Genomic DNA, 27365 nt, shown 5'->3' on the forward strand with positions numbered 1-27365 from the left:
ATGCAAGGTTACTAAATCATTTACGGATGAACTTACTAAAGAGGCCAAATCACACACCAAAGAGTAAGTTATATCAAATTACTTATTGCATTATGACACATTAGTTATCACAAAAACGCACAATTATTTATATAAATATGAAAAAAGCATTTAATGTTGTTTATTTAATGTGCATATAAGCCTACGTGCAATTTTTTCACATTTTTATTATTATTATTTTTTTTTTGAATCACACACTCTTTTTTTTATTTCATTTAAAAATGAAAAACTTTCAGTCAGAATCAGAAATTATTTTTAATTATTAATAAATGATACGTTAATATTTCACAAGTAGCCCGATCGCAATGTTGATGGTTCTACTATCAAGGTAATTACTTACTTAAATTATTCACCATTTTTAAATTATATAATAATTTATTTTTATTTTTAAAAAGCTTTTGTTTAGTTTCAACGTAATGGAGCTTTATCACTGTTGCATAAATAGCATCAAAAATTTTCCTTTATTATTATTATTTTTTTTAAGTAAAAAAAGGGAGTAAAATATGAAAACCTGATCCTGTCCACTGAGAGTCGACAAAAACCATGGATTAAAAAAAAATAATACTACTAACACTTTTTTTTCAATGCTGCTATTTATTTATTTGATTCACGCAATTTTTTTTTTATAAAAACTAAAAATTGTTTTTTTTTTTACTATTTTTTTTTTTTTTTCGTTTTTCCTGCTGCAGGGAAGAGTTTAAAAAAAAATTTGGGATAACTGTTGTATTTTTAGCCACTCGTAGTGGGCTAACGCGTTGGAAAAATTTTGAAACATCGGATAAAAAAGATCACTTGTAAGATATTTTTACTTTTGAAAAAAATATTTTTCTAAAACATCGATAAAACATTAACAAATAATTGAATTTAGACCTTTCGGTGACATCTACAATAAGGCCATTGATGAAATTTGGTATAAAAGAGCAGTGGAGCAATACTACATAAATAACTCCAGCTTCGTGTATTCTGTACCATTTGACGTCGGTTTCAACAATGAAACAATGGTAACAGCGAGTAGAGCTATTTTTGTACAGAATAAAGCTCCTGCTGCAGTTGTGGGTTACCAATTCAGGCACAGTGCAATGTCGACATTATTTTTTAACACCGTGTCATCAGTAAGCCTATTGGGGGAAAAAAATTTTTTTTACACTTTTTTTGGGGGTCAAAATAAAAGAAAAGGGATTTTGAAAATTTCAGTGTCCTTACGCGGATTGTACGGTTAGCTGCGCTTCAGATGATCTTGACTGTTTCGTGTTAGATAACAATGGATACGTAATAGTATCTGAAAATTCTCAACATACTGGAAGATTTTTCGGAGAAATTCATGGGACGGTTATGAATATGCTAGTGGAAGAAAATATTTATCGCAGAATAACATTGTATGATTATCAAGCGGTTTGCTTTCCAGATTTAAATTCGGATAATTCGGGAAATACCTTAACCGCTGTAATTCACCTTCTTTTCTTAAAGTTTTTCTTTTTTTTTTTTATCGAAAAACAAAAAAAAATTAAATTTATAATTTTACAGCTTTATAGAACATTAAAATTTTCGATAATTTTTTTTTATAGCCTTTAAAATTGTCCTTGTGGTTTTTCAAATGGTTATTTGCAAAATTACTATTGATAATCATTGAACTTAGTTCGATATATGCAGATTACTTAACGTCCTATTCTTATTTGTCAGATGAGAGAGGTAAGAACTTAATTACTTAATTTTATGTTGTTGTTTTTTACACTTCGATTAACGCTCAATAAATTTTTAGATAAAGATTTGCAACAATGTCAGAGAGAGATATACAATTCATCCATGGATGAATTTTCAGAATTCAGGCATGAAAAAACAGTAGAAATGGAGTATATTATAAGAAAAACAAGGCCTGAAAGTTGCGACCAACAAACTCAGCTTTACATGTTGCCACAACCTAATAATAATAACAATTACAGCAAAGGAGCTAATGGTTTGTTAATTAAATGTTTACATAAATAATTTTTTTTTTTTTTTTTAAAATTTCTCTGATGTTGAAAATTGTTTTACTTTTTTAGGAAGTCAAAGACCATTTGTTGCACAGCCAATTCCAAATACAAATTTAATATTGGTTATAGTTAATTCATTGTGTCTTATTAACGACATGACATTTTCAAATGAACCAGAAGAGATACAATACATGCTTATAGGACAAGATATGGACATTAATGTGTCTGTTAACTGTCATAAAATTCTTTCAAATAATTTGCCAAGAAAAAGACCTAAAGACTGTATTAACAAACATGAAAAGGTAACCATTATAATATAATAATATTATATTCAATTAGAATATTTTCATTTCGATTACATTTTGTTTCAAATGTTTATTTTTTGTTTTTTTTTTCAGGAAGGACAAATAGAGTTATGTGGCCTTGGTACACGATTATCAGAAAATAAATATGTAATTGCCATTACCATTTTCGCCTTAAAAGCAAAATTGCTTAGATTTTAATAATTCCAGACCAATTTTAAATATTTACTATTATTTCTGTTATTAATTGTTTATAAATTGTTCAATAAATTCTTACTTCTTTAAAATGCGGACATTCTATTTTATTTAAAAGTAAAAATAAAAAACTTAAATCTTATAAACTAGTAGCCTAGTAATCAGCCCGTTAAAGAAAGTTTATTAAGACAGGGAAACTTACCGAAATGAAGCTGACATTTTTCAAAAACAAATTTTCTAATATTGTTCTTTATATTTGACGATACGTTGAAAAAATGAGACATGTATATAAAAAAGAAAACCGAAAATAATTACATCGAGAACTAACCTAATATAACAGTTAGTCAACATGGCGAACTAACGGATTTATATAATTCAAAGGAAACAACCATTTCGACCAATCAGATTTCTCGTAGTGTCAATAAGCAACTGCTTCGTCATAGTAACGTTCATGCGCAATCCCACTTTCTGCCTTGACTTGAAAATAAACATGGCAAAGTAATTGTCGGATTAAAGACAACAATGACAGATTTGTGTGTGACATCTTTTCAATATTTTAGTGTAAGTTATTCAAAGTGAAAATTATTATTTTTTTAATTTCGCGTGATTTACCCCCCCCCAAAAAAAAACAAAAAAAGCATGCGAGTTATGATTTGCTGTAGTGCAAAATTAATTGCTCTGTAGCAACGTCATCATTAATGATTTTGTATTTCCAAGGCCCTCAATTGTGTCGGTACCTCTTTTTCTTATCATTTTTATTAATTATATGTTAGTTTATAAATTTTTTAATTTATATTTAATGTATTTTTATACATCATTCGGCATACTTGATCCACCGTGATTTAGTTTATTTAAAGTAGTTTTTTTTTTTTTTTAAGAAAAATTATTAATCAGGGTGGATTAATAATCACCCTTAATTTTGAGTGTGTTTGAAAATCATTTTTGTTTTATAAAATGTGTTTTATTTAAAAAAATAATTTTGTGTGGCGCAAAATTTTAAATTGAAATTCAAGGCAAAACATTGTTCAAGGTAATTTTTTTATTTTGATTTTTATGAGTAGAATAAATTGTTTATTAATTGACTATCCATTAATAAATTTGCATCTAATAATTGTTACTCTAAATACTTCAATTTCATATAAATTGTATCTAACCAGTCATTATCGATAAATTTTCCCCCATGATAATTTTTATTAAAAAAATTTCTTATTAATTTTAAAATAATTTTTTGTCATACATGTTGTTTATGTAAATGCACATCTTTTTTTAAATGTATATTTTACCATATTTATAACAAAATAAAAAAAAAACATTTTCTGTGTAATTGTAAAGCCGAGATTTTACATAGAGCACAACTTTTTTTTTTTCAAAAAAATTTTTTTCACTTAATTTTTAAATTCAAATTTTTAAATTATCAACTTACCATTAGAAAAAATTATCACAGCAGAGTAAAAAATTATTTTTTTTTCAAGTTTTAAATATTAAAAAAAAATTTTTTATAGTTAAATATGTTTAAGCATCCTTGGAACTGCAGATGTCGAAGTTTAGAGTAGTATCTGTTTTTGAATTTAACATTTTTTTTTTTTTTTTTTCTAAGAAAACAATTTCCAAATGATTGACAGTGTAACCTAATTATCAACATTTCACAGTGATATTGATTATCATTCAAGCATTTTTTGTTTTTTTTTTTTTTCAAATCTTAAAATTAAACTTTATCTTTTTTTTTTTTTTTTTTTGTATTGCTCGAAAAAAACTTTTTGAAACTAACATAAAGTATTAAAAATTAAGTTTTTTAACTCGATCCCTCCTCATTTTTTATGTTTTTATTTATTTTTTAGGCACTATTTAACTTTTTATTTTTTTCTTTTTTTGAAATTGGTGATTAGGGTTTTTATCTTAATGCCTTTAAAATAAATTTTTTTTTTTCTTGTGCCATATAAATGTTTTTCTACTGTTTAACTTAAAACTTAACGTTTTTTTTTTTTTTACAATTCAATTATTTATATATATATATATTTATTGAATGAATGGCCCACATTCAGACGTATCAAACACCAAAATAAAAATTTAAAAATAAATACTACCGTAGATTTAAATAATAATAACTATTTAATAATTTTTTTTTTTTTTTTTTCTATTGGAAACCCGTTACTTTTGTCACAATTTTTAATTTTAACAACACGACTTATTAAACAGTGAGAAAATAAATAAATAAATAAATAAATAAACTGATACGTTTTAGACGTGATTTAAAGATTACGAAAGGTGGTAGACATTATGGTCATTGAACCCATTAACATTCAATTTATTTGAAAATATGATTAGATTTATGAGTAGGTACAAAAATTTAAACGTGGATTTTTATGAACTTGGCATTTTGACATTGATATAACTGATATCGATATTTAAGAAGAAGAAAAAAAAAAAAATTGCGTTTATTAATAATAACTTTTTTTTGGGGGGGGGGGGGGGGGTTCAGTAAAAAGTTTTGCTTTATATATTCGTGAAGATTTTTTTATTTTTTTTTTGAAAATATATATATTGTCAATGTGTGTTTGTTCTAAAAACAGTGTGTGTGTGTGTGTTTGTGTATTTCCCTTTAGATTTTAATCAATTTCAATGCACGCAAACGGATGTGTTCCTTGCTTTATTCATGACAAACTAAAACTTTTTTTATTTTTATTTTTTTTTTTATGTTTCGTTTTGTTTTGTTTTTTTGTTTTTTTGTCTTTTTTTTAATTGACGTTTATAGTTTATGGTTTTTGCTTTTTCCTTTTTTTTTTTTTTTTTTTTCCTTTTGCTGAATAAGTATGAATTCACCATGAGGATATAAACAAATAAATATTATTTTATATTGTTTTTATTCACGTGTATTGATAAAAAAAAAAAAAAATTTCATTTTGAAACTGTTGTAGAACAAAACAAAAATAAATAATAATAATAAAAAAAAATTACCGGAAATGAAGAATTTATGATTTCGAATAATAATAATAATAATAATAATAGAAAAAAAAAAAATGTCACGAACAAATTGCAATTACAAAACTTACGGTACTGTGCGATTGAGTGCATGAATATATATTTTGTTATTTTATTTATTTTAGTAATTTAATTTTAAATTTAAATTTAAATTATAAAAGTGATGATATTATTACTTTTTTTTTAAAATTAAACTTGTATGTTTTTCTCATATTGTTATGGAAAAGAAAAAATACAATTTTTTTTTGCAGAGTGTTATAGAATTTTAATAAAAATGTAATGAAAATTTTTATTGAATTTTTCTTTAAATATTTTTGAATAAACAAAAAAAAAAAAAATGTATCAGAAGATTATAGAATTGGTATTGTGATCAATAATAATACGTTAAAAATAATTTGTAAAAAAATAATGTAATATGTAAAAATCTACCTGAAATATGCCATCTAAAATCTTAAAAAGTTTTATTCGGGGGGGGAGGGGGGGGGCGAATTGACCCGTGAAACAAAAGTTATTGTGAACATAATAATGATTCTGGTGTCACACATTTCGTGTATGCGTGCATTATCGTTAAGGTATTTGAATCTTGCATCCTTGATAAAATACAATAATTAGGTATATTTACTAACGGATAATAAAACTATGTCTGGGTTATGTTTTTTTTAATATTTTTTACAATAAAAATATGTGTGGGTGGGTGTACGTGCGCGCGTAAATTTGTAAATAAATAAAAAATCGCCGCCATCGGTTAATATAAAAAAAAAAAAAAAAATTTTTTTAAATTTCAGAATAATTGATCATGTTCAATGGTTACAATGAAACACCATTGATTTCATGTAACGAATTTTCTCAAGAAAGAGGGAAAAGGCAAGAAAATGTACCCAAATGGTCTTACGGACAAAGCGGCGGAGTACAATGTCATCCTTACCAGCGACAACATGAATTTTGGCCGAATAAATCAAACATATTAACTATTCCTACACCTGTAAATAACACCGAAAAATGTAGTTGCACAGATTGTTACTCTGAAAATTCAAGTTACCAAGGTGATTCTAATCGCCACAGACCATGGTTACCAAGAACATTTCCAGTTCCTATAAGTGGTTCAAATGAATCGTACAAACTGTTTGAAAACCATCATCAATGGAATGGTGGTGGTGGTAGCGGTAGCGGTTTACCTAATCACGAATCTTGCGTGGGTGAAGGAAATCTCTTGCACCCACAGTATTTTCAAGATGGCAAAGAGAAGAATACATTTTATAGGCAGTATCAAAATGCTAGATTACCTGAATTGAATCAGTCGGACGTGGTGATGAGTTCTGGGAAAATTGCAAATTTTTCTAAAAAAGAAATTTTCCTGAAGCAGAAAGATGAAATTTCATTGAATTCCGCTATGCAGGATACACCTTATTACGGGCAAATTGGAGCACGGCAACCAGTACTGTATAATTCGACGTACGGTTTTACGCGGAATTTGGAAAAAAGGCTTGACGGAAAAAATTGTGATTCAAATATCTGTGATTTCAGTGAAAAATATTCAAACGTAGATCCTTATAGACATTCAGGCGGAGCCACGTCTTATTCAATTGACCAACACGTTTCTAGATCCCCAGTTGTGGAGCCTTATTTGAAAGCAGTGCCTTTAAATTTAAATCAAAATCGAGTGCCTTCAACTGGACATCGAAGACTTAAAGAAAATATATATCAAACGCCTATCGATGAATCAAGAAGAATCAATAATGTTCCTGAGGAATGCCAAATAACAATTAACGAGAATAAAAATGGGCGAGTTATTTTTCAGCCTTCGTCTTTAAAAGAAAGTTCTTTGATTGAAAATTTTCAACCCGGACAGTTTCCCGGTTTATCGTCGCCCATCGATTTGAAAAACAGTAACGAAACGCAAATGGATTATTCTCAGTATGGTTTAAATAGAGATTTAACAAAGCATTATGAAAATCTTACGGAAGCGGAGGCTCAAAAATTATTACTCGATCGTGACAAATCCGTTGATTATTTTACACGTAACGGTGTGCCCGATTTGATAAAAAGATACAGTCAAACTTCTGTACAGGATACCAAAAAAGACTGCGCACTGAATTCCTTTGTTCAATCAAAATGCTATGCTGATCAGCAGTACAATAATTTAGCTAGATTTAGACAGCTACCAAATATGACTAGGTATTTGGAAGTTAACAATTCTCATCCTTCAGTTTTTTACTCTAAAGAATTAAATTTGGACAAAAATTTCAAAACCGACAAACGTGATTTTCTACCCGAAAATCCCAACAACGTTTCTACGCGAAATAATAATTTTCCTACTCATCCACGACTGCCTCAACCGAATCCGGTTCTTAAATCTGCCAAGATTGGTGATTTTCGTTATTTAAATAAAACGCAAAATCCGATTTACAGTCAAAATCATCTCATACCAGGTCGAACATTTCCTCATTCTGAATATTCTTGTCAAGGTTATAAATATGTCGCAGGCCGTTATGAATATTCTCATCCGATCAACGCGAGTGATTTTCAAATAAATGACAACAATCAGGTTATCAATCAAAGAAATTTATCGGGAAAGGTTTTAAATAATACAAATAACGATAATCAGCCTTTTGACAACTCAGAAAATAAGACTTTGGCCTGTGAGTCATTTAATAATCATCAGCAAGAAAAAAATCATTCAACTCCAATTTTTCCAGAGCAATTCACTTCAAACATTTTATATAGATCGTTATCAAACAAACAATCCGGACCGACAACAAAAGTCAATAATAGCGTTTCCGAAAATAAAAAATCGAATTTTTTAGAAACGATTTCAAGTCAAAATGTTAGCAAAAACACCGGAAACAAAATATCTCCGCTGAGGTTATTGAGGAAAAAAAAATTAAATGCGGAAAAAAGCGAAGTCGTTAATATATCATCTCCGGTTCCTTCGACCAATTCCGAAGCACCGCCTTCTTTAGACGTGAGAAAATTTTGGTCTACTTGGGCTGACGGGGAAGAAGAAAATGTTAATTCGACTCAAATGGTAGTTTTAGATTGTCAAAATATTGATCCTGAGCAAGCACAATTGCTTCAATTGTACGACGGGCATTCCGTACCTGCCCTGAATGTAGAAAACGGACATTTAATGACTGTAAAAAGTACCCAATTCAGCGGGGAGCCTGATCCGATTCAAAAAGATTGCGAAATAAATTTTAAAGAGACTGAAAAAAACGTTGAACTCGCGCCTTCAATAATAGAAGACAAAACAAACGGATGCGTTGTCGGCGCCAAAGAATTTCAGGAAAAGTCTGAAATTTTTAATAATGAAAAAACCGTTAAATTAAATTTAATTGATGATTTACCTGAGGATTCGGTTTTTGAAAATGAATGCGTGATGAAAAATCCGTCGTCGTCGTCGTCGTCACCTCGACAAAATAAATCAGAAATGGAGGAAAGGTTAATCGAAGGAGGGATAACTCGAAAAAAAAACGGATTGACGAGTTTACGCGTATCGGAAGTAATTAAGGAATCATCGACCGGAAATCCAAACGAAATTGTAAAAAATCAAATGAATGTTTTCACCACCGATGAGGAAAAAAAAAATTTTCATTCCGGAAAAGCAGAAAAAAATACGAACGCTTTCGAAGAAGAAGAAGAAGAAAACGATGAAAATAATAAAAAATTGTTGATGGAAAGAAATCTTTCAAGTGACGAAGAAATGAAAACCAAAGATTCAACTGAAATTATTTTTAAAAAAAATAACAATGTCGAATTGAGTGAAAAAAATTGGTCTTTACCGGAAGTCGGTAAATTAAATACCGAAGGGAAAAATGAAAATTCATTTATTGCTGCTGCTTTTCCAAAATTCGAATTCGTTGATTCGCAGGAACTCGACGGTAAATTGGACTCTATTTTATCAAATTCTTCGGAAAACAAAAAAAATGAATTTTCCGATCGTTCAAACCGGAAAATAGATACAAACGAGGACGTTTCGAATAATTTAGAATTGGATAAAGTTGAAAAAATCGGTGAAAATAATGAAAATGACAATAAAGATTCAAAGGTCACTAATTATTCCGGTTTGGTATTACGTAACAGTTTAAGGGAGTCAAAAGTCGTAGAATTGGAAAAAGAAAATAACAATGATGATGATGATGATGATGAGGTCCCACAACAACAACAACAACAACAAGAAAAATATTTTATAAAAAATGAGGAGGCGTTATTAGATAAGTGTCCCAATGGTGAGTTAGGTGAGGTCGAAGAAGAATTTCAACCGAGAAAAAGTGAATATGAAACTCATAACGTTATTAAAAAAGAACAACAAGAAGAAGAAGGAAGAGGAAGAGTAGGAGGAGGAGAAGAAGAAGAAGTAGAAAAAAAAACGAGTTTACAAAATTATGAAATTGACGACATTTTGCGAAAAATTACAAAAATAAATTTCACAAGTTCAGATGTTAAAGTTGAATCATCTGACGTGGGTAAAAAAAAATATAAAAATTTTGACGTTGAAAAAATTAAGAAATTAAAATCGTCGTCGTCGTCGTCATCGGATAAGAAAATTAAAAGAAAAAAAAAATTAGAACAAAGGCAAAAAGATGGTAAACGAACCGATAAACTCACGGTAGAAAATATTTCCGTGTCAAAGCCTACGATTAAATTTTCCATTCAAAAATCACACGATTTGAAAATTTCATTTAAAGTTTTAAACGGAAACAATGGGAGTAGCGGAGGGAAATGCGACAAATTTCCGGCGGGAGACAACGAAAAGGACAATTTGAAAAACAACGGATGTGGTACGATGATGGAAGACGCGGAAAAAACGAGAGAATTGATAACGTTGAAATTAAAAAGTATAGAAAAAGGGGATTGGAATTGCGATGCGAGAAGTCCGGAGAAGAAAAAAAACCGGAAAAAATTCAAAAAGAAAAAAAAATTACGAGATTACGTATCGACGGAAACGAGAAAAATTAAAATAGAAAAAAAAAGTAGTAAATATTTAAGAGTTGTTAAAAATGATGATGATGATGATGATGATGAAAACGACGAAGACGACGACGACGACGACGATTACAATGGCTACGATGACGACGAAGAAGATGATGATGATGACGACGAGGACGATGACGATGATGACGATGAAGATGAGGATGATGATAGTTACGATTACGATTATGATTATTACGATTGCAACGTGGAAAAAAATGAAAAGAAAATTCTAGATCGTGAAAATGACGAGAACGGTTTGATTTATACAAAATTGAAGAAAAATTTCCTGTCGTCGAACAACAACGATTTCCAAGTACAACAACAAGAATCCGCGAATTCCGCGGAAATCAAATTAAAATTTAAAAGACAAAAGAAAAATTTCGAAAGAGAATTAAATTTCAAATTATTACCCCAAGACGATGAAGACGTTTCGGGGAAAACCAAGGAAGAGGAGGAGGAGGAAAAACCCCAAGAAGGAATTGATGGATCGCGTTGGGAAAATTTTAAAAGAAGTGACCCCCACGCCGTTCGCGACGTTGAATCAGGTAAGAATATAAATTATTATATATTTAAACAAATTAAAATTGTAATGATAATGATAATAATAATAATAATAATAAAGAAATGTAACTTTTCATTCCGTTTAAATGATGTCTTATTAATTATGTATGAGGTTTGGTCAGTTTTTTTTATCGATTTTTATTTTTTTATTATAACGACGTGAGGAGAACGAAATAGGCTGAGGTTTTTTTTTTTTTTTATGACCCGAATTATTAACTTTCACGTTTTGCCTATAAGAGTATAAATATTTGATTTCGTCAGGTATTTTTTTTTTTTTTTAAAGTCCACATGCCAAAAAAAAAAATTAATTAATTAATAAAATAAAATAAAATGTAAACCGTTTTGACTTTTAAGAATTTTTAATTTCGAATCGAAATTTTTTCTTACCCTTTCCCCCTTCCTCCCTCCCTCCCCCCGCAGCGTCTCACGTGTACATGCATCACTTGCAAAAAAAAAAAAAAAACGAATTTTCTTTTTTACTTAAATTTTTTGGGTTATTACACCGCGTCAAATTTTTAGAAAATGGAGCGAACTCACCCATTTTTCCAAACGTTTCGCCGATTTGAACAGCTATCGGCATCCTCAGTGGAGTCTTGCGTGCCTGTGTACTTAACACTTGCACTATCAAAACAAAACTGTAATAACCCAAAAAATTTAAGTAAAAATTGTAGAGTAGAATGCCGCGAAAGTCTAAATAATAGAATTTTCTTTATTTGAATTTTTTAATGTCGCGAGTATTTTTTTGTGTGTTTAAATTTAGGTCACGCGACAATTCGTTAAACTTTTCAAATTTAATTTTTCTCCTCTATCTTTAAAAAAAAAAAAGTTTATGTTATAATTCATAATTAAATCTATACTTTTCCGCGTGACCCCCTCCCCTCCCCTCCTCCCACAATGTCCGTTTTTTTAGAAAACGATTTCATTTCAATTAAATTGATTTTGCAGGGAGTATCGAATCTGATGACACGATTCAAAAAACTCTGAACGCAGTCGTTGAAAATCCTTATGGGAAATTGGAAAAATCACGTTTTCCGCCCGAAAGTCCCGAATCATTTCCATTGGAATTTTTCAACGGCACGGATAAAAATGATGCAAATTCGGATGGGAAAAAAATGATGACGTCTCCCGAATTTCATTCCGTCTCGGAATTTATATTGCCTTTATCACCCATCGATTCGCGAGAGGACAACGACGACGACGATGACGATGAAGAAAAATATTACAAAAAGATTTCCCGTTCGAAAATGGTGGAAAAACAATCCCGCGAAAAAAAAAACGACGAGAACGTGGATAAAAATCTTTTTGATCATGTTTTTAATAAATCATCAAATATCACATCCGAAGAAGATTCGAGAAGGAAAAAAAACCATGGAGGAGGAGGAGGATATTATCAAGATGACGTTAAATTAATTGCCAACGAGTTTGTTAATTGTGACGAGGACAGTCACTCGAATAATAAATGCTACGATTCATATTTGGGGAGCAGTGACGTGGAAACGTCGGTTGAAGAAAATGAAAATTTTCAAAATTTTCCAAACGAATCCAAATTAGAATTAAAGGACCCGTTGAACGTCATTCGATCCCCGGATGATCATCATCGGGAAAAGGAAATGGTCGATGATAAAAATTTTGAGGATTTTTACGAAAAACAAAAAACTAATAATAATAATAATAATATTGATTGTTTGAATGGTGACGAGTGCGTAATCGATTGTCAATTACCGAAAACGGTCGATGATTTTCTATTGCTCAACAACGATTCGAAACAATCGGACAAACGGAACGAAAGTGATAACGTTGAAAATCATAAGGAAAAATTCGATTCTAATGACACGTTCCCGAACGATTCGAAATCGAAATTTTTAATTTGTTCAGATTTTACCGAAGGGGAAAAATCAAAGAATTTAAAAATCCTTAACGGTAACGTTTTCGATTTTAAAGGTGATAAAAATTTCGATTCGAATAACGATTTCGTCGCGAATCTTCTAGAAAATTCTTCGTCCGACGGTGTCGACAAAAACAAATGTTTACCTGATATCGACGAAGTTTTCATTTTCAATAATAATCGAGAATCTTCAAATCTCGAAATCGAATCGAATAAAATCGAAACGAATAACAATGTTGTTGACGTCAAAGACAATCCAATAGATAAATCCGTAAATCTAGAGGAAAATCTCGCGGAAAACGAATTCGAAAAAACAAACGTGAGTGAAGAAAAGGAAAATTTTAATTTAGATTTAATAGATAATGAAAACATCGAAAGAAAAACAACAACAACAACAGCGGATTCTTCCGGTTCCGAGTCCGACTCCGAATCGAACACGGATGAAATAAGCAAAGCGTTAGAATCGATTTTTCGAGAAGACGTAATTGAAAAAAAATGTGAAAAGAAAAAAATATATCAGAGACCGGAAAAGCTTAATTCGATGGAAAGTGAAACGCCTAAAAAAAAAAATAATAAAGACAAAAACGATTTGTTGTTGATTACGCCGGTGAATAATGATAATATTGTTCCTCGGAAAACGTGTCAGGATTTTTCCGATCGAACCGTTTCCGAACTCAGTCACATATTAAGCGAGGGAGATGCTGAAAATAATGAAATCCCTTTTGGATCTTTGAGAGACTTAGAAAAATCTCCTCTCCTGAACAAAAATGAAATTTCTAATATTTTCGAAAAGTCTGGTGGATCCGAAGAAAATCAAAATGACCACAAGGAAAAGACGACAAAATCGGTTGTTTGCGAGCTGGAAAATGTTCTCAGCGAAGAAAATTTAAATAAAAGTTTGGAAAATTGCGAAAAATCACAAGATGTCAATTGCGAAATTAATTCAGAAAAGGAAAAAAAAATGGGATTTTCATCGATTTCGGAAAATTTCGAAACGGCGAATTCGAATAATTCAGAAAAAAATAAAATATTTCCCGCGATAAAAGATAAATTTACCCCCGACGAATTGCAAAACGATTTTAAGGAAAAAAAATCGAACTTGGAAGAAATTTTCCAGGAAGAAAAAAAAGACGATGGAAGATTGGACGAAGATCCTGTAGGATGTAAAAAATTACAAACACTTCCTGTTGAAAATTTAAACAATAATAATAAATTTTCGTTCGAGACGTCGAGAAAGATTGAAAGAAGATTTTCCGAGGAAATTGAGTCGGTCGAAAAATCAGTGCGGAGTCTTGGAAAATCGAATTTTAAAAAATCTAAATCTTGTCCTCCTCTCTTGCATTTTCCCGGAAAAATTGAAAAAAACTTTCCCGTTTTAGATGTGCCCGTGGAGGATATCCCACTGCCCTTGGGTGATCCACCGCCGGAAAATTGTTTCGATATTTGTGAATATTTGATGAAAAGTCAAAAAAAACGTTGCGTAAACAATTATGAAAATCGATCGATCGATTTTCAAACGATTGTTGAAAAACAACAAAAACAACAGAAACACGTTTCGGGTTCTGACTTGTCGTCTTTCGAAAAGTCGCCCAACCATAAAATGAAGAAGGAAAATAAAAGGAGGAGCGGTGAATCAGTTTTTAAAAAGGGAAAAAATTCACGGGATATCGAAACATTGGAAAAATGTCCGAATGGGAAAAATGGTCGCCGCCCACGTGACGATTTCGAAGTCGATAATATAAATTTTTTTTTATCATCTCTCGGGGAAGAAAATGGGATCGCGGATGAGGAAAAAAAACACGATGACGAATGTGAGATTGAAAATGAATTTAAAAAATTAAAAGAAACGCAGGAGGAAGAAGAAAAAAATGTTTTTAAAAATGGCGGCGGTGAAGTTTTCGAGAAAATGGCGACGACGAAAACTTGTTTCGAATCGTCAATGATGTCGGATGTAATTGAATATGTAAACAATCATTCATGCGAAAACAATCGAAATGAAAAAATTTGCACTGAAATTGCGTGTGCTCAATATTCTAATAAAAATGTCGAAAAAAAAAAACAAATAATGCAACTTAATAATAATAATAATAATAATAATAATAATAATAATAATAATAATAATGAATTGATCGATAATTCGAATAAAGTTTTTTTATCTGTTGAAAAAATTGAATTTAAAAAAAAAGAAAATTTTGTCTTATCTGATAAAGAATCATCGACGAATGAAAAAAAAACACCTGAAAATAAAATCGAAAAAGATGTCGTCGTTTTTTCAAAGTTGCGACAAATCAACGACCTTAATTACCAAGAACAACGCCATGTTGATTCATTATGCGAAAATTCTCGAAAAATCGTCGTGGGAAAAAGTAAAAATGTCGACGTTGTCGATTCGATGTGTTCGGAGGATTTGGGTGAAGGGATTCCGGATTATTCGGAAAGTGAAAATTTTTTGGAATCGGATTTTTACAAATGCGAAGACATTCCGACGTCGGAAGATTTACAAAACGACAACGAATTCGAGAATGAAAAATTTTCAGACGACGACAAATTTCGAAACATGATGGAAAATTGTTTCGACAATGCTAAAAAATTTTTAAACGTGAGCAATTTGAAATTGTTTTCCTGCTCCGTCGAGGATCTCCTAGATTTGGATTTGGATCCCAAGGAGGTGACGAACGAATCCGAAGAATTGCGTAATAATCACATACCCAAAGATGTTCTTTTAACGTCTTGCGATGACGTCACAAATGAAAATTTAGAACTTTCGGAAAAGTTTAAAGAAAGCGCTCCGTCATCATCGTCATCATCGTCAGACATTCCATTGAATTTTCCTCCTTCTTTCACATCCGCGGAAAATTCTGTAATTTGTTCAGAGATTTTACCCGTTGAAAATTGGCCTTATTTAGAAGAAGAAGTACCATCGAGTCCGTCGAAACGATGCGAGTCCGAGGAAACTCAATTGATACCTTTTTTGGAAAACGATGAAAATTTAGAATTTGGAAAATCGAATTCGAATGGTGAAAACTTCAAAATAAAAAATTTCGAAAAAGTCCGGAAAAATTCGATAAAGTTTTTATCTGAAAACAATAATAAAAATTTTAAACAGTACCGTAGGCGGAGTTTGATGACGGACGGAAAAATATCCGTCGAATTAAATTCGAAAATGAAGGAAAAACGAAGGAAAACTATCGATTGTTTGACGGAAAATATCAGGTCTTATCATGGTCCCCACGAAAAAAACGTTAACGATTTGAAATTGGAAAAAATTGAAAATTTTTTTTTGAAGAAAAACGATAAAGGTACAAATTGTAAAATGGGATGGGAAAATTCTAGAAATGATTCCCGTTCAAAAAGTTTATGTAAAATTCGCGTTGACGATGAAAATGAAATCAAGGAAAATACGAGACCGGAAAATTTTCAAGAGGGAATTTTCTTAAATAATTCGGATTATGCGTCGCCATCGTGGCAACCGAAAGTCATACTTTTTAGAATATCGAAAAGCGAATTGAATAAAATCAAAGAACGAAACGATTTGAGAAATCGAATTTGGACAAGAAAAAGACAAGACGATGCCGCCCCCCTCGAAAAAGATTTCACTTCGGCAAAAAAAAAGCCAGAAGGTATCGAAGAGAAGGAGCAAAAGGAGTTGGAACCTGCGGTTAAGAAGCAAAAATTTTCCAACGATTTTGAAAATTTAAAAATTTTCGAGAACGAAAAGTTTTCGAAAACGGATGACGAAATTTACGAGTGTCAAAAAAAAAATGATTTGCTCGAAGGAGAAAAGAGGGATGACGTCGAAAATGAAACGATTTTAAGTCACGGTTTGAACGTTAAAGAGAGGTCAAATTATGATAACGAAAATGTCGTCGCCGGTTCACGTGTTAAACCGGATTTTTTGGAAAAACGCAAAAAAATGAGATTTCGAAATCTTCACGTTAAAAAAAAAACAAATAATCAATTAACCAAAGACTCATTTATTATCAAGACTGTTGAAAATGTTTTAGAAACGAAATCCACGCTCGCGGACGAAGAAGCGGAACGTGTTCTAAGTGAAATGTTTAAGGATCGCGACCCGTTCGAAAAACAGGTTTTAGAGTGTCAAAAAACAACAAAAGAATTACATAACGGATATAAAAATGGTGTTGATAAAAAGAAGTTGAAACATAAATCATCGCCATCACCACCACCGAACGGTTCATTCGGCGGGGGCGGCGATTCGAGCGTTTCCCCGCGTAAAAGAACGAAAAGCAACAGCGAGGAAAACGTTTCCGTTCGGAGAGATGAACGGAGAGTCGTCACTCCATCCGAGAAACAACCTCTCGTACATCAGAATAATTTTCCGGATAAAAAAAAGACTGATAATTTTTCCAAGTGTTTCAAAAGCGAGAAAAACGTAATCGGTGATAAAATTTTCCGAAACAAGAGTAGTGATAACGTCGATAAAGTCAAAGACAAACAAGACCGGAGAGAAAATTCGAAACTCCCCGCAAAACAAAGGGAAAAAAAATTAGGGGATGGTGGTGGTGGTGGTGGTAGCGGTGGTGGTGGTGGTGGTGATATGGAAGAATTACCAAACGTTAACGGCTGTAGTAACTCAATTAGTCAATTTTCGACGATTAAAAATAAGATATTACATAACAATGGGGAAAAATTAAAAAGGGGAAAAGAGGAATCGGGTGAGGAGTCTTTGGAGACAAAACCGGATAAGTCCAAATCAAAAGGGAATAAAAAATCCGCGGCCGATCGTCTCACGGGTTGTTATTGGATTTGCGAAGTTTGCGGTTTCAACGACGAAGGAGAAAGAATGACTCATATAAAAGATCATCCTTTTCATTGTCAAAGTTGTCATTTGGCATTTAGAACTGAGGTATAAATAATTAATTTATAACCTATAATAATAATAATAATAATAAATAAATAAATAAATAAATGAGTAATGGTAATGATAATGATGATTTCAGACGCGTTTTATAAATCACCTTACGAAAAAGCATAAGGACATAAGGAATCAACATCACTGTTTGTTGTGCGAATTAAGTTTCGACACGGAAGAACAATATCAGGGACATTTGGAAACGAGGGAACACAAACATTTGGAAACCGTAGAAAAAAACACGATCAATACGTTGTTTACTTTGCTTACGGGACAACCGTGTCCCGTTTTGGGACTCGTAGAAATGAAACCGGAATGGTTGCCCAATCAACCTGGCACCGTACATTTTTATCACCAAGCAACGCCTTTGTCTCTGGCTTTACAGGTTTGATTGTTTGTTTTTGTTGGGGGTGGGGGGTGGGGGGTAAGCGTAACGCGGTTTGTTTGTTTGTTTGTTTGCGTTGTAAATTTTTGAATTTTTTTTTTTTTTTTTTTAGTATTTGAAAATGCATCATGACTTTTCTTCGGAGTCTGTCAATGACAACAAATCATCATCATCATCATCATCATCATCATCATCATCGCATCGTAATTAGTTTGGTTTAAATTACCATTGTCCAAAAAAAAAAAGGGGGGGGGGATTTGTCTTGAGTTGATGACTGTTTTACTTTACGGGACCATTGAATTGAATTCCTGTTTTAATAACTGCCCGTTTTCCAATTTATTATCATTATTATTATTATTTTTTTCCCCAAATTGAAGTCGATGTAAGGGAATGTTGTATGTGCTCAGGTTTTATGTGGAAATTTTCTTCGTTTTATATATAAAATGGATGTTGTTAATGATCTGAGACATATCCGACTGTAGTAGAAACAAAGTACAAAACTCGTTTTTTTTTTTTTTTTTTTTTAAATTAATTAATTAATTAAAAAGGTTTTCGTCGACTTCATTTCAATTATTATTATTATTATTATTATTAATAAAAGTGTGATCGGTTGATGATGAATAATAATAATATTGATCATCGGTCACTTTTTTTACAAAATTACTTAAAAAGTTTATTTAAATTTTTTGCTTTTATTAAATCTTGCCAAACGGGCGCCATGATCTCTTTTATCTATTTTTCTTATTCTTTCTCCTCCTCCTCCTCCTCCTTCTCTTCTCTTCTCTTCTCTAAAATTTTATTTAAAAAAAAAGGAAAAATAAAAACAAAGCCAAAGGTACCCAAAAAATAAATTTTATAAAAATTATTATTATTATTATTAATATAATATATATTGAAAAAAAAGTCACTTTATAATATATTTAATATATGTTAAATTTTATCATTATTTATTATATATGGTTGTATGTAATTAATTATTATTATTATTGTTGTTTGTTACACAAAAAAGTAAATATAAAATTTTGTAAATAATTTTAATAAAAAGATATATATATATATATATATATATATATATATATATATATATATATTATTATAGTATACGAGAATTCACGTTTTAATATATTATTTTATATAAATATATAATCATTATTATTATATGTGTGTGTGTGTGTAAGAGTTATTATTATGCACTTTATATATTTATTGTTTTTTTTTTTTTTTTTAATATTAATATTTACCTCAATGTATAATTAATAATAATAATAATATTAAAAGAATAATCACAAGTGCATAATTGAAGAATGAATGAATGAATTGGAAAAAAAATTGGGATAAAAAAATAATATTTTTAATTTTGGCTTTATCTATATAGTTTTTTATTATATATATAAAATAGTATTTATTGAGTAGTAGCGGTAGTAGTAGTGGTAGTAGTAGTAGTAGTAGTAGTAGTAGTAGTAGTAGTGGTAGTAGTAATAGTACAAGAAATAAAGCTAAAGAAATTATTATTAAAAAAATTTTTTTTTTTTGGCAAAACAAAAATTGTAAAGTGTGTGTGAATGCAATACACCCACACACGGTCATTTTAGAATTTTTTTTCTTGAAATTTATATATGTTGTGCATATGGAATCCAAATGATACTAAAATAATATAAGATGATCATTTAATATAATTTTTTTATAGTACCAAAATGAATTTAAAGTTACTTAAATTTAAATTTTAAAAAAAATTATTTTTTACCGTTTTATTCCATTAAAAAATTATTATTATTATTATTATTATTATTAAATTTAAAAAAATTGCCTAATAACAATTACTTTATTATTATTATTATTATTATTTGTTTACATGGTTAATTAATCAGGTTGCTCAGTTTATTAAATTCGAATCTCAATTTTTTTTTTTTGATTGCAAGAAAAAAATTAACCTAATCGAATTTATTATTATTATTAATATTATTATTATCGGTGGCCTCAATTAAAAAAATTGTAATAATAATAATAATAATAATAATAATGTGTTTTTTGTTTTGTCAAAAAAAAAATAAATAAATAAAATAATTGAAATTTTTAAAATGAAAATTTTTTATTAAATGAATAATAAAATACATAAAATGTTATCATTATCTCAATACATACATATATACATAGGCTAGCCTTTGATTTTGAAAAATTTAAAAAAAAAAAAAAGGTTGTGTCTTACAAAAATTATTATTATTATTATTATTTTTCAATATTAATTAAAATATTCTAAAATTAAAAAATTTTTGTAATTTTATTACAGTTATTATTATGAGTCTACATTATTTGTGATATAATATTATATTAAATTATTATTATTATTATTATTATTATTATCACATTAATTAATCATATTGATCTCTTTAAAAAAATTGAATGAAGGTATTTTTGTTTGAGGATCATTATTATCGTTTTGTTTTTTTTATATTAAAAATTTTTATTAATCATGTTAAAACTATATGGAAATTCGTTTTTAATAATTTATTTACATAAAAATTATTTAAAATCCGTCAAAGTTATTAAATTTTAACTACTAATGATGATGATGATGATGATGATGATTTTGGTAAAAAAAAATTTTTTATGACTTTTTACCAAAGCAAAAATTTTTAAAAATTATTATTATTATTATTATTATTTTGTTTCATGATAATTTTTTGTAATGTTAAACAAATTTAAATTTTATTTATTTATTTTTTTTTAATTTTAATAATTATTATTATTATTATTGAATTTATTTTTTGTTATTTAAAAAAAATTCATAAAAATAATTTGGAATTGTTGGAAAATTTTTTTTTTATTGTTAAATTCAATAGTATTTTTATAAACAAAAAAAAAAAAATTTGTAAAATTTAATAAGTAAATAATATTATTAACATAATTTAATTTTTTTTTTTTTTTTTTAAAAAAATGTCTGTGTTGTTTGTAAAATAAAATGAAATTTATAAATTATTTTGTGTCTTTAATAATATAAAAAAAAAATATGTAATATTTGAATTTTTTTTTTTTTTTTTTTTGGAAAATCATTTTAAATGCTTTCTCATGTTGTTAACCCCTCTAAAATATTATTATTATTATTACTATTTTAAACAATATTGCTTATTTTTTATGTATAAATACAAAATTAATTCTGTTAATTGTTTTTTTGTAAATGCATTGTTTGCTCATATATTTTTTTATATATATTAAATAATAATTTTAGCTTGAAATGATTTATGTTGTTAACAATCAAAAAAATTTATTAAAATCTTTTGGAAATAAAATTTGTGCAGTTAGGTAATAATTATTGCATAATAATAATAATAATAATAAGTAATTGTAAAAAAAAGGCATTTGAATTTTCTTTTTTTTTTTTAAAAAGTTGTTTAGTTTATGAGTTTATTTTAATTGAAATTGTTATTTACAATCAATCAATTTTATGTTATAATTTTTATCAATAAAGCTCACAGGGTATCTGTCTATAATATTTTTTAATTTTTATCCTTATAATTTTTTTCATAAATCATAACACTTCAATTCATTAATTAAGCTTCGTAGTAGAATTAGATAAGAAAAATTATAATTACTTACTTAATTCAGTCGAATACTTAATATAAAGAATTTATATTTATATTTAAACGAATAATTCTGATGAACGATAATTTAATAAACCTTTTAGAAAAAAATTTTTCACTGTTAAATTTTCGTATTTAAAAGTAGTTTCTTCTAAAGTTTTGCCCGCCATTATTATTAAAGCCACTCTCAAAGGACAAAAAAAAATTCCTTTGAATTTGCGTAAATTAGTTTAAGGATTGGAGCGCAATATTAATGTGCTCAAATAAGTCCTTTGTTACTGGTGAATTCCGGAAGATGTGCATGGAAGTGGTGTTTTCGGTTATAAAAATTTATAATAAAAATGAAAAAACTCTCATTGTAAGTGCATTACGAGTTAAAATAATCATTAATTTAAAGTCTAATGTTAAGTATTTTATTTGTTTGGCATTGTCATAATTTCAAACACTTTCAATAAACTTTTAAAATTAATTTTGTTTGCTAAAGCATCAGTTAATGTCATTTGTATTTTCCAGTTTGATACCATGTGTTTTACAAAACGAAATTATTTTACCTGAGTAATTACATTTACTCTCATAACTTTATTGCTTTTGATTTTTCAAAAAACATTAAGGTTTAATTTTTGTTTCTTTTTGACATTGTTAAATACTTACATCAATTACGTTTATGTTAGGTCACTTAATCATGTTTACGAATTTCAGTGTGCAAATTAAATTATGATTTAAATGACGTTATGAAGATTAATGTACTATTTTTATATTTTCAGGTATGGCTGTGAACGTAGGTATCGTTTTTTAAAAAATGAGGTGAATATATAATGAAATCGTCAGAAAAGGTTAATGAGAAAATTGGTACAACAACACAAATTAGGAGTTCTTTAAGTTCAGCAGTAAACAAAAGCAGCTATTTACTTAATCAAATCAGCAAACTATCCGCTGATCATGATGTGACAGTTTCTGGCACAATGATTAAAGTAACCTACAAGAAAGCATTAAAGCATCATTTTTCCTCACCCAAGTTTTTCGATAGATATAATTTAAATGATGAAATACTTAGTAGAAAAAGTATGAGTACTTTTGTAAACAAGTTAGATTCTCAAAATATTCAAAGTGGAACTAAAGGAACTTTTTTAAGTAGAAATAAAGTGTGTGGTGATAATATAATACTTTCGGAAAATAAACCTGCTTACATTAGGAAGGATATCAAACATTCACTTTTTCATTCCACACCGAAATCAAATTTAGATGGATGTGAAAGAGATAAAAGAGAATTTGTCAATGAATTAAGCTTTATTGTAGAATTAGATAGGAAAAATCACAAAAAAAATCCACATATAAGTATTTTTCAACCTAAACCTACCTTTGCCATGGATTCAAATCATCCAGCCACAAGTTACTCAGGTTTTAATTCCAAACCACCCCAATTAAAAATGAATTCAGATGAAATATCTTCAAGGAATAGTATTAAAATTCCAAAAGGTATTACTATAATCAGGTTAAAAGGTAATACTAGTACAAAAAATGGTGATAGTAGTAATATTGAAAGAAATTTACAAGTAAAGCCGAAAACTAAGAAAGTTTTTAGTAAAAGTTGCTCGAGTGAAATAAAAAACTATCAATTAGGGGAAAAAAGAAAAATAAATTTGGATGATGAAATTGTAGCTACAAAAATAATTAAAAAAAATGTTGATGTGAATTCTCAGTACATAAAAAAGAAAATTGTGAAACAGGTTAACATACTAAATAAAAAAACTAATTCTAATGAAACGATAAAAAATTCGTCAACTCTTCAAGAAAGCACGATAAATAATTTGAATTTAAATACCAAGAAAGAAGTTTTAATGGAAGATCCTGATCTTCCAGCAGGTTGGAAAAGAGTTGTTTTCAAAAGATACGAAGGTACACCAAAAGAAAAAAAAATTGTTTACATTCACAGGTAATTTTATATTAAAAATTTCATATGTGTGCATATTAATTAATTTTATATTTTTGAATAAACAATTAATTTTTTGTTACAGTCCCAATGGGAAAAAATTTCAATTTAAATGGAAACTTAAAAGATATTTAGAACAAACTAAATCAAAACTCAATCCTGAGCAATTTCATTTTGGTTTATATAAAAGGTCTAAACCGTATACAGTGCCTTCTGTACCTGAAAATGAAGAAAAAATGTTGTCGGAAAATGTTCAGTTAGAAACAGGTATGAAAATTTCTTATTACTAATCTAAAATTTAAAATACCTACAGGCACCTTTTAATAGTTTTTATTACTGATTGTTATGTAATTGTATTCGTCACTGTTATTAAATGGTAACCTTTTGAAAAGTTAATTCGATAAACAAATAAAAAACTCAACCGTTTCTATTTTTCAGACAATTCCATTATTAAAATTGATCCGGACAAAGAAGAATCATTGTCTGAGATAGCTAGCAGCAATGAAGATATTATTTTATCTGAAACAGGTACTCTTATTTTTACATTAAACTTTTATATCCTAAGATAGATCTAAAAAATTTATAATTAGAGTTTTATATTGATTTACTCCATTTTTATGTTATTTTTTCTTTGTAGACACTTCAAAATTCGACCCCAACAATGCTCCCAAGTTTAAAGATCCTACATTGCCTCCCGGTTGGAAAAGATGTATTAAAATTCGATCGTGTGGGAAAAGCGCTGGGAGAATGGAAGTTATCATCGTCAGGTACATTTTGAGGTTCTTTACCTTTTGCACCTTACCTTGCACACTGTTTTTTTTTTTTTTACATTTTACACATTTTACTTTCAGTCCGGATGGTAAAAGACACAGATCTAAGAAACAATTAGAAAATTACATATTGAAAAACAAATTGAATTTCAATTCGGAGGATTTTGATTTTTCGGTATTTGGAAAAACGAAAAAGACCAACAACAATTTAATAGTCGAATCGAAGGATACGTCGAACGTTTCGAAAAAAAAACCTAAACCTTCTTTGTCTTTGAGTGATAGGCCAGTCCCCGATTTGGATATAAACGGATTAAAAAGTGCAAACATAACCAGAGAAAGCGAAATGATTAACACAGGTTGTCGCCATTTTGTTTTTTTTTTTGATTGTTTTTTAATTGACTTGCATCATAATTATTTGGTTTGGTTTTTTTTAGTGAACGGTATTATGGTTTCCTGCGACTTATCGTCTAGCAGAACAGAACGAAGACTCAGATTACCTAAAAACGAACATGAAAAATTATTGAAAAACTTTTTAGAGTCGCAAAACGATGCGGATGCGGATGGGGATGATGGTGAAACGTGTGATATATCATCGAATTGGGTTCAAAAATAGTAAATGTAGAAGCGATTTTCGACCGTTGGAAGGAGATGCCGTAAGTTTTTTTTTTTTTTTTTTTCATTTTTCTTTCTTTCTTTCTCTACTTCATTTTTTATTTTGATTTTTTAATACACGATATCCACCGCCAACCAATTTTCACGTACGTCAACACGGTATCACGAGTAAAAAAAAAAATTTTTTTTAGGCGTCTTTGATAGCCCGTAAAACCAAAGAATTCTTAAAAGAACTTTCATCGAGAGCGTATAAGAACTCGGTGAGTCCAGAAGCGGGTTTGCAGTATGACGACATAGCTAATCTGGTCGATAAATCTCAATGTTTGTCCTCGTTGAAAACTTTAATACCCAAAAAAATGACATACAAAGAATATATAAAATTGAATCGCCCTAAACATTTCATGTCGTTTACATAATTTTCAATTTAAACTCTGTTTAATGTAAGCGGGGGAGGGGTAGGGGGGGGGGGAAGACAAATTTGTTTTTTAAAAAGAACGTGTACAATATAATTGATATAAAATTTTGTTGTTATTTAACTGTCGATACCTAAAATATTGTGATTAATAAAAAAAAAAATTCTTTCGTGCACCTTTTTGAATCAAGTGCATTAAAAATAATAGTAATAATAATGATAAGGAAGTGAGGGGGAAAATATTATGTAAATACAAAATAAAATAAAATTCTGCTGCAGCTGCTGCTGCTGCTGCTGCTAATTTATGTCAAAAAAAAAATTTTTTTTTTTTTTAAGTAAGGGTTTTAATTAAAAATTAATTTAAATTTTTTTTTGTTTTTTTTTTTAATAAGAAATCCTTAAGACACTTTATTTGCACACATTTTTTTAAAAACTATTATTATTATTATTAATATATTTTATTATATTGCCTAAAAAAAAAAAAAAATAAAGAATTGTTTTATTTTATTGTTTTTTTTTTTTTTTTTAAATTTGTATTAATTAAAATACGTAAATTAAAAGTCTTGCTTGATTGATCGGTATTAATTGCTCAAAAGAAATATAAATAAATATCAAATTTAAATAATAATAATAATAATAATAATAATAGCAATACACCAGTTATGTCTTTTTTTTTTTTTAATATAATTTAAATTTGATATTTTTTGTTTAAAAAAAAGTAAAAACAAAATTTTTTTTGATTTTAATATAAACTTTATTTAAAAAAAAAAAAAAAATGCCTTTATCTATATTATACACGTTCTAAAAGTAAAAACATTATTTTTCGACCAATGTCAACACAATTTATATATAATCAAAAAAATATTATTATTATTATTATTATTATTGTAAAATAATGTTAAAAGTGTTTGCAAGATATAAAAAAAAAAAAAAAGAAAAAAAAAATTGCTTTTTGGTTTATTTATTATGTTAAAAACTATTATTAGCACATAATCATCATCATCATTATTTATTGTAAAACTCTTTCATATAATTTCAACAGATGTAAATTTATCAAAGCAATGCACTAAATCTTTGATAAATTTCAACATCTCATCATTTGCAGTCCACCATTTTAAAGGTTTTTAACTGCATTTTCATAAATTGAAATTATTAATTGAGTTTTACGAATAATGATTAAATGTGTGCTGTACGGAACAGTAAGTGATTGATTGATCGATTGATTGATTTTGTAAAAAAGAAAAAAATTGTGTTGAAAATCATCGGTTAAAATTAATTTTACTTATTATCGATAACTGATTATTGATTTTGAAATTTTGAAATTTTATGTTTTTTTTTTTTAAATATCATTTTGTAAAAGAAATTCAATATCCGGACGTATTGCATCCGGTTCTGTGCTCGGATCGTATCTCATATATGGCATTCCCTTTCTTGTTATTAAAAATTTTTCCCAATTCCATTTAACATCGTTGTTTTTTAATGGCTTCCAAAATAATACCGTTGTATCTTCAAAACCGTCTCTTGTCGTCGGACAATAGGCCTAAAAAAAAAAAAAAAATGGAGGTGTTACATACGTATTCAAAACACTCGACATTTTTCTTTTTTTTTTTTTTTTTTTTTTGTCATCGCTACTACCTTTAGATATGTAAACATGGGAAGCTCATTTTTACCATTGATATCAGATTTTTGACATAACTGAAAACTTGGTATAAAATCATTTCCAGGACGTACAAATCTGATTCCGTTTAATATTTCTGTGGCATTCCCACCAGGTTCTTGCTGGAAAAATTTCAACAATATTAATCGGACCATGACCGTTAGGCATTTCATTTCAAAATACAAACCTTTCCAAATTGATTGCTTGGTATACCGAGCACTACTAAGTCTCTATAAGAATGATTAA

General features: G+C 28.7%; 4 protein-coding genes across 4 annotated transcripts in view; 3 read left to right on the forward strand and 1 right to left on the reverse strand.

Annotated features, from left to right (window-relative positions):
* The window catches only part of Phum_PHUM308330 (uncharacterized protein), a gene marked incomplete at both ends in the record, with an annotated part of 8596 nt that extends 6084 nt beyond the window's left edge, over positions 1 to 2512 (forward strand). The window contains 8 exons of the mRNA XM_002427237.1: positions 368 to 452; positions 729 to 833; positions 908 to 1151; positions 1234 to 1482; positions 1605 to 1728; positions 1799 to 1993; positions 2079 to 2311; positions 2408 to 2512. Coding sequence (XP_002427282.1) covers positions 368 to 452; positions 729 to 833; positions 908 to 1151; positions 1234 to 1482; positions 1605 to 1728; positions 1799 to 1993; positions 2079 to 2311; positions 2408 to 2512 — 1340 coding nt within the window. The remainder of the gene's footprint in view (positions 1 to 367; positions 453 to 728; positions 834 to 907; positions 1152 to 1233; positions 1483 to 1604; positions 1729 to 1798; positions 1994 to 2078; positions 2312 to 2407) is intronic.
* Positions 2513 to 6281: 3769 nt separating this feature from the next.
* Phum_PHUM308440 (uncharacterized protein) lies at positions 6282 to 18166 on the forward strand (the record flags this gene model as incomplete). The annotated part of the gene is made up of 7 exons (XM_002427238.1): positions 6282 to 10356; positions 10612 to 10947; positions 11963 to 13383; positions 13423 to 15971; positions 16017 to 16143; positions 16189 to 17769; positions 17864 to 18166. The coding sequence occupies 7 exons, from the start codon at positions 6282 to 6284 to the stop codon at positions 18164 to 18166; spliced, it is 10392 nt and encodes a 3463-aa protein (XP_002427283.1).
* A 4387-nt stretch (positions 18167 to 22553) lies between these two features.
* On the forward strand, positions 22554 to 25466 carry Phum_PHUM308450 (methyl-cpg-binding protein, putative; the record flags this gene model as incomplete). The annotated part of the gene is made up of 7 exons (XM_002427239.1): positions 22554 to 23671; positions 23754 to 23935; positions 24107 to 24196; positions 24306 to 24435; positions 24520 to 24794; positions 24873 to 25010; positions 25255 to 25466. The coding sequence occupies 7 exons, from the start codon at positions 22554 to 22556 to the stop codon at positions 25464 to 25466; spliced, it is 2145 nt and encodes a 714-aa protein (XP_002427284.1).
* Positions 25467 to 26801: 1335 nt separating this feature from the next.
* Phum_PHUM308460 (glutathione peroxidase 6 precursor, putative) lies at positions 26802 to 27292 on the reverse strand (the record flags this gene model as incomplete). Its single annotated transcript, XM_002427240.1, has 2 exons — positions 26802 to 27002; positions 27098 to 27292. 2 exons carry the CDS (start codon positions 27290 to 27292, stop codon positions 26802 to 26804), a joined length of 396 nt encoding a protein of 131 aa, XP_002427285.1.
* Between the last annotated feature and the right edge of the window lie 73 nt (positions 27293 to 27365).

Source organism: Pediculus humanus, genomic scaffold (genome assembly GCF_000006295.1).
Source record: "Pediculus humanus corporis 1103172107708 genomic scaffold, whole genome shotgun sequence".
NCBI classification, from domain to species: domain Eukaryota; kingdom Metazoa; phylum Arthropoda; class Insecta; order Psocodea; family Pediculidae; genus Pediculus; species Pediculus humanus.